The sequence below is a fragment of the Miscanthus floridulus genome, chromosome 7 (genome assembly GCF_019320115.1).
Source record: "Miscanthus floridulus cultivar M001 chromosome 7, ASM1932011v1, whole genome shotgun sequence".
NCBI lineage: Eukaryota > Viridiplantae > Streptophyta > Magnoliopsida > Poales > Poaceae > Miscanthus > Miscanthus floridulus.
The window spans coordinates 77,623,753-77,634,252 of record NC_089586.1 but is presented as its reverse complement, the minus strand read 5'-3'; the positions used below and the strand labels follow the sequence as shown (position 1 = coordinate 77,634,252).

The following is a 10,500-nucleotide window of genomic DNA, read 5'->3' as shown; positions in this document are numbered from 1 at the left end:
AGAGAATCCACCAAATGGTTTCATTTCATTTACTGTTTTAATGAAAGTTGTTTATTCTGGCAACTGCGTGCATAAGCCATGACCGCAAGCTCAACCATTTCACCATTACAATTAGCCTGTTCGCTTCTACTAAAGCAACGGTGTTGCTGCAATTCTTACTGTAAGGCGCTCACTCATATAAGGTACTATGTCCAGCTGCAGTGCAGCCGTTTTAGCTTATTTTAACAGGCGTAATAGTAGGTCTGATATCTTGTTAATATACACCTATGTATGTACTATATGTCAGGGGGGAAGGTCCACATGACAGGCGTCTCTATTGTATGGCGTGCCCGTTTTATCAATGCTCTTGCAACATAGTAGATCTGATCCAGCTTGTCCCCCTTCTAGAGAACCTCCGCATGTAATAAGCATCACGTTCGCTTGATCGTATTAGTCATGCTTATCAGTCATGATACAGTATTTTTCTGTCACAACAAAACAACATCGGCCGGTTTATAAGCCACAGAATTGTTCGGAGTACTGGTAAGCAAATCATCTATCTGGCCTGCTCGACTGGCCACAACATGTACAAGTACAATGACCAGCATCCGAAGAAGAAGGCCCGACGGGTGGTGGTGGCCGCCAGAGAGCGGGAAGCTGCAGATTGGGTCCGATCCGGGCGGTGGGAGAGGGACAGTGGCCAAGGCCAACTTCAACTTGCATAAGCCTGGATTATTGGCGGCGACACAGTCAAAAGGCCGACTAAAATAGTGTGCAATATATACACCCAACTTTCTTGCATTGCCGAGTGCCGAGTGCCGAATGCAGCTAACCGTGTCATCCTAGCTTGTGCTGAGTGGCATGGCGCGCACACACACTGGCACGGAACGAACAACCTTTGACTAGACACTAGGGAAAATACCTTTGCTTCTACTGAAGAAAATACCCTTTTCTTTATTATATCACATAAACGAAATGGAGCGGTACGTACGTACTACTCGGATAAGGAGGCGCTGCAGTGTACAAGTGTTTTCTTCTTCTTAGAAGAAGTTGGAGAGGAAGAACTGCAGCAGTGAAAGTGGGGTTAAAAGAGAAGAGAAGAGAAGAGAGAGGAGGCGTGATTCCACTGCATGCATGTGTTGGGCGGGCGACCTGCCACGCTTGGTTTCCCGCTTTTTCACTTTAGCCTTGTCTAGATTGCAAGTTTTTTCACTCTCTCTCTCACATCAAATCTTTGGACATATACATGGAGTATTAAATGTAGATAAAAAAATAACTAATTACACAGTTTGATTATAAATTACGAGACGAATCTTTTGAGCCTAGTTAGGCCATGATTGGACAATAATTGTCAAATACAAACGAAAATGCTACAGTGTCAAATACTGATTCCTAACCTCAATCTAAACCAGGCCTTTGTTATTAATCCCCCAACCTCGCCCCTCAACCTTTGCTAGCTTCCTCGCATGCCAACACCAACCAGTCAGACGGAAACCTGATGGTTTCCTTCCACCCGGGCCTGCTCCCCGACCATTCGGCTATCCGACGCAAATGCAAAGACTATGTTCATCAACGTCTTGGCCACTTCCTTTGCTCGCCATCGGATGGAGCCAGGATATATACCCAGGAGGAAGTTAAAGCGCGACCCATCGCGCTACAGGGCGAGCGCGCGACCCCGTCGCCGCCACCGCCCACCGCGCCCGCTGCGGCCTCCTTCTTCTCCCGTCGCCGCCGCCATGGCAATGGTCACCCCCGCCCTGATCTGGCCTAGCTGCCACCTCCGCCACCCGTTCTGACGGCGTTACCGCCGCCTCCGCCTCGCTGCCGTCTCTCCGGTCCCCGTCACGTGGTCTGCCTGCCTCCCCAAAGCTTTTTTTTTCTAAGACCGTCGGGAATAGAGAAGAAGAGAGAGGACGCGGGGTCGCGACGTCGCGCTACAACGCAACGGATGCGGGTTAGAGTTTGCGATATACCGTAACAAGCATGCTAGTAGGGATGAAAACGGATCGGATACGGACGGATATCACCGATATTACATTTGTTTTCATATTTTTGTCCGGATTCAGATTCGAATACGGATAGTGTCAACTATGTCGGATAGGATACGATTGGATATCGACGTCATAAATATGTGATTTGAGTATTCGGATACGGATATGGTATCGGATATTGGATATCCAGACTCGGATAGACAGATCTCAACCCCTCTAAACGGATTCGGTTTCGAATACGGTCGGAAAATATCCGTACCATTTTCATCCCTACATGCCAGCGGGCTACACATTTGGATATCAAGCAATCGGGACTCATGCGAACGAGGTTTTGACGTCTTTGACCTTATTACTAGGCGCATACGATATATACGTAATACGAGGCATGCAAATCGCATGTTTGGTTTGCCGGACGCACTGATGCTGATCCAACATCATCAGAACGTGATCGCAGCGTTTGGCCAATTGCATGTAGTACAAGGCTTGTAACGTGGTTCACGATTGCAATTTGAAACGAAGCGAATGATTTCGCCGACAGACAAGCTGAATTTGCCTCATCCATTAATTTCTTTCTTCCTTTCTACCAAAATTCTCTACCCATGTACAAGTTTGTGTTGCTCCAAGAGAAGCGATTCTTTTTTTTTTCCTCCTTCCTGCCGTATGGTATGTACTTCCACCGAATCAAATCAAAATCAAGAAATGGGAATTGGAAAAGAAAAGACAAATGTGAGTTGGTTCCCCTGTTCCATCCGTCCGACGCCGACGGCATCATCGGCGTCAGAAGGGCATGATGTGGCTGGTCTTGGAGTCGTACCCCGCGACGCAGCTCTTGTCGTTCACCCGGAAGATCTTGAGCAGCTCCGACGCCATCTGCCTCGCCGCCGCCGAGCACCCGCTCTGCATCAGCAGCAGCAGCTTGGTCAGCCCGCCCTCGCACGCCGCCGCGGCCTCCACCGCGCGCCGGTCCCGGTACCGGTGGCACACCGCCCACAGCACCGACACCGCCGCCTCCGCGCCGCCAATCCCTCCCTTCATCATCTTGGACACCACCGCGGGCACCGCGGTCCCCGCGGACTCGCACACCGCGGCGCGGCCTTCGGCGCACCCCACCGCCGCCTCCAGCACCCGGAGTGCCTGGCTTGGGGACCCGGCGTCGGCTTCCAGCACGCGCACCGCGGCCGGGACGGCGCCGAGACGGACCATCTCGGTGCGGGCGCCGCGCCGCGTCGCCGCGATGGCCGCCAGGCACGACAGCCCCGCCGCCACGGCCTGCCTGTCCAGGGCCAGGCCGCCGCCCTTCGTCTTCTTCTCGTCGTCCGCGGGGCCCACCAGGCGGATCAGCTCGCCGATCAGCTCCTCGGACTCAGCCACCGCCGCCGACGCTGCCGCATTGCGGAGCAGCGACTCCACCAGCCTCGCCGCGTCCACGCGCGCTTCCAGCGAGGACCCGCTCCGCAGCACGCGCGCCAGGGCCGCGGCCGCGGACGGCGCGTCGGCGGCGAGCGCCGCCGCCACGCGCCTCTTGCTCTCCTCCTCGATGCAGTCGGACGCCGCGATCGCCGCCAGCACCCGCGCGGCGGCCTCCGCGGCCTCCCTGTCCTCGGACCTCCGCAGCACGGACGCCACGGTCTCCGCGGCGCCGCTGGCCCGAGCCAGCGCGTTCTTGTCGAACTCGTCCACGTCGTCGTCGGAGAGGAAAGCCGCGAGCTTCCGGAGCGCGGGGCTGGGGTCCGCGCCAGGGTCAGCGACCCGGCGGAGGAGCTCGGCCGCGGCCGCGGCCGGCGTGGGCCCGACGGCGGACGCCGCGGGCGGTGAGGAGGGCGCGGCCGTGGACGCCCACAGCGCGATGAGGCGGCGCAGGGTGAGGTTCGGGACCAGGTCCGTGGAGGGGAGCGGGAGCATGGTGGCCGGGCACGTGGTGTTGCCGGAGTCGAGCCAGCGCTGGATGGAGGCGCGCTCGTAGGTGACGCCCGTGCAGAGGCTCACGGGGGAGCGCATCACGTCCAGCGAGATGGGGCACCGGAAGAGGTTGGGCACCTTCACCTCCAGGCCCTGGTACTCGGCCGATAGCCGCCCGTTCATCTCGCGCCTCCCCATGGATCGATCCAAGTGGATTCCTTGCTTTGGTGCTGTTGGTCGGTCCTGTCCGCCTGCAATGCCGCTGGGGGCGGAGAGAAGTGGAGGCGAGGGAATGGAGAGGAATGGGAAAGCGTCGAGGAAAACAGGGGAAAGGGGCCACTGGTAATTATAGGCAGTGGTACTCTTTTGGTTCCACACCCTGTAGGACTGCTGTGTTGCGGAAAAGGCCCGCTGGGTGCTGCTACTACTCGAGCAAGTATAGGAATCAGCCGTAGGTGAGGTTTACGCTGTGGCGGAGAAGAGAAGCTTCTCCTTATGAGTGACCGTGATTTGTTCGGAGGGGTATCGGTGTTTGTAGGAATTTGATGGTAAACGCAGGGAGACAATGATTTATACTGGTTCGGCACGCCAGAAAGTCATGGCGCCCTACGTCTAGTCTGGTGTGGATAGTATATTGCGCCCTGCGCTATTTGTTGTGTTGCGAGGTATGTTGTGGTTGTGAGTTCTGTCGGTTATGTGTAGGTGCCGATCTAGGGATCCCTGCCCTCCTTTATATAGTCTAGGAGAGGTGGGAGTCCTAGTCGGTTACAAAGTAGAGATCCTAGTAGGATTACATGTAACTAGTCCTAGTAGGATTACATGTAGGGAATCCTAATTGGACTAGGTCTTCTTCTCTCTTCTCTGTGGGAAACCCCATAAGTCCCGCATCGATAAGCCCCCGAGCATCTCATGGATGAGCTTCGGAAGCCTTCTTATTCTTCTTGGTCTTCGTTGAGTTGTTGTAAATCCGTTCCAGGTTCTTCTAAAGTGAAATTTTGATATGGTCTTATTTTGGTTGGTTCGTCATGACTGATGTGCACTTTTTTCTAAAAAAGTGCACTCAGTGAGTGTAGCCCCCGAGCCTCTTGCTTGTTGGAACAAGAAGCCAGAGGGTCCCTTTAGTCTTCTTGGTTGCTCCGAGTTCTTTTTCGATGGGTGCAATTTTTCGTAAAAATTGCACTCACTGAGTGTAGCCCCCGAGCCTCTTGCTTTTGCTTGCAAAAGTTGAAGGGTCTAGATTCTTGTCTTCAAAAATTTCTGGGGTTATGTATCCCGCAGCCCCCGAGCCTTCTCCGAGTTCTTTTCTTTCGAAAAAAAAAATCGGATGAAGGGTCTTGATGTGTTGTCGTTTGTTGTAGTCTTGAGTTCTTGTATTCTTGGTCCTTCGTCTTTAAATCCGAGCCCTCGGGCATAGTTGAAGTGAATGCCAAGCCCCCGAGCTTAGTGTTTGACTAAGCTGTGATGTTCTTCTGAGTTGTTTTTATTCATCCAGGTCGTTTCTAGAATTCTCTGGTTCTTGATGTACCTCTTTCAGGTTGTTTGCACTTTGTCTAGATTCTTTCTGAACTTGTATGTACCTCATCCGGGTTGTTTTCTGATCACTCTAGGTTCTTTTTATCTTGATTTCTGTTCCCAACTTGTCTGGGTTGTTTTTCTTCAATATGGGTTCTTTCTGATCTTGACTTGATCTCTGTCTATCCTTATTGGGGTTCTTTTCTGATCAATCCGGATTTTTTCTAAGCTTGTCTTGGTTCTTGCCGCACCTTGTTGGGGTTCTTTTTTTATCAATCTGGGTTCTTTCTAAGCTTGTCTTGGTTCTTGCCGTACCTCATCGGGGTTCTTTTTTGATCAAACCAGGTTGTTTCTTGACTTATCTGAGTAAAGTAGCTCTCAGGAGCGTGTTTTTCCTGATCTCATGGTACAGATGTAGGTTTCCTACATGTTAAACATAAAAATATGTTGTAAATGACATTCCGGATATAAAGTGGGGAGCATGTCCCATATTTAAATAATCAATCAGGGGCGGGCCCCGGCATTATGAAATGCATATAAACTTTTTGCATCTTGCTCTTGCTAGGCCATGCAAATTCCTCAGGTAGTGTCCTGTTACGTTTAAGCACTTGTGTAACACCCCGGTGTTATGGCCAGCATTTAGGTACTGCAAATCATGCATATTATGCATCATCAAGCATCCTAATCATACATGCCTAATCATGTAAATAATAACTAAAATCCTGCTTCGAAACATATGAAACATGCTCGCGGAACATGAATATTGCATACACTTGTTTGGAGTTGCTTTTGCCCAAATTATGCTTGCTAGGTTAGTAAAACATGTTTGGCTATGATTGTAAATCATCTAGAATTCTTTGGCGCATTTTTTTGGAGCAAAGTTTGTATTGAAATTATTGCCAAATTCTGTTTTAAAAATAATTCTCCAAAAGTAGGGTTTTGAGTTAAAATTGACTTTAATTTTATAATTCAAAATCTATCAAGAATTGGACTTTGGTCATAAAAGCAAAGTTGTAGAGGATTAAATTCTAAGCAACTTTTATTTTTGGGCCATTTTCAAAAGAAGTCATTTTCTTGCTCAAAAGGGTATTTGAAAACTGCTATTTGAAATTTCCTTGAAAATCAAAAATTGAAAAATGCTTTTCTCCTTTCACGGGCCGTCGCCTCCCTTCTCGGCCCACGGCCGAAGCCGGCCTGGCCTGCCGCAGCGCCTGCCGCTCGCGTGCCCCGCGTTCGGCCCAGCCCAGCGCCGCGTTCGGCCTACCCCAGTGCTGCGCCACGCCGTTCCCGCGCGTCACGTCCCGACCGCGCTAGGGCGCGACCGCCGCGTGGCGACCATGCGCCGGCGACGCCCGCCGCGCGGCAGCCACAGCCTGCCTCCGCTCCCACGCGCCCGCCTTCATTTGCTGAGCCCGTGGCACTCCACTCTTCACTCTCCCGCGCTGCCTCTCTGCTTCGCCTGCACGAGCTCTGCTCTCTTGCCACCGAGCGCCACCGCAGCCCCCGCTAGACAAATGCGCCGCCAGTGCTCCACCACGGCTAGCAATCAAGCGCACCTAGCTTCGCCTCGCTCTCCAACACTTGGTGCTCGCGGCTGTGATGCCTTTTGAGCCAAGGTAGAGCGTTTGGCGCGTTTCACCACCGTTAGTCATGGCACCGCCGTGCTCGGCCGCCGTGGAACACGTCCTCTTTCCCTCCTCCACCCTTTTTAGTTGCCTGCTCGGGTTCGTCACCTCCTTGCGAACCCCGTGCGCTCGCCTGCTTGCCCTGACCCGGCTGGCAACGACCGCCGGCCCGCTGGCAGAGCCCGCGCCGCCGTGGCGTCTCGACGCCGGCGTGGCTCCTTCGCCTCGGCCGAGCTGGGCCAGGCTGGCTTGGGCCGAAGCCCCAAGCCAGGCCGCCGCCCTCCCCTTCGCTCGGTCTGCACAGGCCGAGTGTGGCCGTGGGCCAGTTGGTTTCCACGGGCCAGCCCAGTAGTAATAGGAAAATTTTGTTTTCAGTTTTCTTTTATTATTTGGAAAGAGAAATGATTTAGAAAATGTTTGTATACTCAAATTTGCTCCAAATCTGTTGAAATAAATTTTGCTAGGTTCCTTGTCACCAGATCTACATGATAAAAATATTGCATGTCATTTTTGAGATACTTTTCTGTAGAGCTTTATTTAACCTTTGATATTGCTGATAACTTGAAAAATGTGTAGAAAAACCTATAGGCTTCAGAAAAATATGATTCTAAGTTTGTTAATCTTCTTATGTAATGTACTTCCTAGGAAAAATATGTGTCATGCATGTACTGTAGAAAAATTATGAGGTGTAGTTCAAGCGCCTTTAATGGCTAATTTTTGTTATTTTTGCTAGAGAGCAAAATTTGTATAAAACATGCATGTGATAATTTTTGTACAGTGATTATTTGCTGTGTAGAACATAGGAAAAATATTCTCTCTGTTGTTTGACACTTTTCACAGTACAAAGTATTTTCATATTCATAATCATGCCATAGCTTGTTATTTTTGTGTACGTTAATCCACTCATGCAAATACCATGAAAATCTGATGGTAGACTACTTAGGGTAGTACTGTGCTATGGTAATTTTCTAAGATTTTTCTAAGCAATAAAAATAGATGTTGCTATTCAAACCTATTATTAATTAGGGTTTAATCAAGTGTTGCTTTATGTGTGATTAAGAAATTAGTGAATGCTTTGGTGTATCTTTGAAGCATTTAATGAGATATGTTGACTTAGCATATTAGTAGTAGAAGAGAATGCAGTAGATGACATGTGCTTGTAGTATATGTTTTTGGATGATGTTGACTACCTTGCATTCAAGCATATACATTGTATTCATTTCATCCGATGCACTTTTTGCATAAGCACTTACGCACATGCATCATATAGGATCGCAAACTGAGAACCCAGTCATCATACCCGACGAGCTCGAGGAGCAGCTCGAGGTGCAACCGTAGGAAGTGCCCGAAGCCGACGAGGAGGACGTTGAGGAACTTCCGGAGTGCCCCGATCACCGCCCGAGCTCCTTCGAGAGAGGCAAGCCCCGAAGCATTTTCTCCCTGGTTTGCAATTATTAATTAAATACTTTACTTTAATTGATGCATTACGTTCAGGAGTTGTTTGCAACCGTTGCTGCATTATACCTTGTCTATCTTTATTATACTATATTCTTGTTATCCTGGTATCCGCAGTTGAGTCAATGCTTAGCTGGCTTAGACTGGTAGAAGTCAGGTGATTTCCTGTCACCTGCGAGTATGGATGAAAACGGTACGGATATTTATTCGACCGTCCGTTCGACCGAACAAATATGAACACTTATCTGGATAGTTACTCGGATATCCGTATTTTTTTCGGATACGGATAATAAAATGGATATCTTAAGCGGATATCAAATATGGATGTAATATCATCGATATCCGGCGGATATCGGATAATCCGATTAAGTATCGGATATATCCGGATATTCCAAACGGATATTATCCGGATATTATTCAAACGACCTTGGATGGAGAAATGATCTAAAATTTAAACCATCCAAACTTTCTCAAATGGAAAGTTGACCAAAACAACAATTGTAGATCTTGATGAGTTGAACAAACTTGGTATTCAAAACTTTTCAATTTGAAGTCATTTAGAGTTCATAATACTAGAGTCAAAGTGTTGTTTTTTCATTTGACCAAATTTGACTTGGTCAAACTTGCTCAAATGAGACACTAAATGACCTCAGATGAAAAAACTCTGAATACCAAGTTTGATTATCTTAGCAAGATCTACAATTGTTACATAGCTCATTTTCTCATTTGAGAAAGTTTTATCAAACACTAGTCACAAATTCTTGAATCTCATATAGACTTTCTAAAACTATGTCACACACTTGTGAAATTTGAACTACATTTCATTCAAACTTTCTCAAATGAAAAAATGGCCTATATAAGGATTGTAGATCTTGATGATCTGAACAAACTTGGTATTCAAAACTTTTCAATTTGAGACAATCTAGGGTTCCGAAAACTAGTTTATAGGCGTCGAAATTTAAAAATCATAAATTTGAACCGTCCAAACTTTCTCAAATGGAAAGTTGACCAAAACAACAATTGTAGATCTTGATGAGTTGAACAAACTTGGTATTCAAAACTTTTCAATTTGAAGTCATTTAGAGTTCATAATACTAGAGTCAAAGTGTTGTTTTTTCATTAGACCAAATTTGACTTGGTCAAACTTGCTCAAATGAGACACTAAATGACCTCAGATGAAAAAACTCTGAATACCAAGTTTGATCATCTTAGCAAGATCTACAATTGTTACATAGCTCATTTTCCCATTTAAGAAAGTTTTATCAAACACTAGTCACAAATTCTTGAATCTCATATAGACTTTCTAAAACTATGTCACACACTTGTGAAATTTGAACTACATTTCATTCAAACTTTCTCAAATGAAAAAATAGCCTATATAAGGATTGTAGATCTTGATGATCTGAACAAACTTGGTATTCAAAACTTTTCAATTTGAGACAATCTAGGGTTCCGAAAACTAGTTTGTAGGCATCAAAATTTAAAAATCACAAATTTGAACCATCCAAACTTTCTCAAATGCAAAGTTGACCAAAACAACAATTGTAGAGCTTGATGATTTGAACAAACTTGGTATTCAAAACTTTTCAATTTGAAGTCATTTAGAGTTCATAATACTAGAGTCAAAGTGTTGTTTTTTCATTAGACCAAATTTGACTTGGTCAAACTTGCTCAAATGAGACACTAAATGACCTCAGATGAAAAAACTCTGAATACCAAGTTTGATCATCTTAGCAAGATCTACAATTTTTACATAGCTCATTTTCCCATTTGAGAAAATTTTATCAAACACTAGTAACAAATTCTTGAATCTCATATAGACTTTCTAAAACTATGTTACACAATTGTGAAATTTGAACTACATTTTCTTCAACCTTTCTCAAATGAAAAAATAGCCTATATAAGGATTGTAGATCTTGATGAGCTGAACAAATTTAGTATTCAAAACTTTTCAATTTGAGACAATCTAGGATTCCGAAAACTAGTTTGTAGGCATCGAAATTTAAAAATCACAAATTTGAACCGTCCAAACTATCTCA

At 47.1% G+C, this 10,500-nt stretch overlaps 1 protein-coding gene across 1 annotated transcript; it reads right to left on the bottom strand.

The window, feature by feature from the left end:
• Positions 1-2,538: 2,538 nt before the first annotated feature.
• LOC136463515 (U-box domain-containing protein 27-like) lies at positions 2,539-4,262 on the bottom strand. Its single transcript, XM_066462504.1, has one exon. The coding sequence runs from the start codon at positions 4,065-4,067 to the stop codon at positions 2,748-2,750; it is 1,320 nt and encodes a 439-aa protein (XP_066318601.1). The 5' UTR covers positions 4,068-4,262; the 3' UTR covers positions 2,539-2,747.
• Between the last annotated feature and the right edge of the window lie 6,238 nt (positions 4,263-10,500).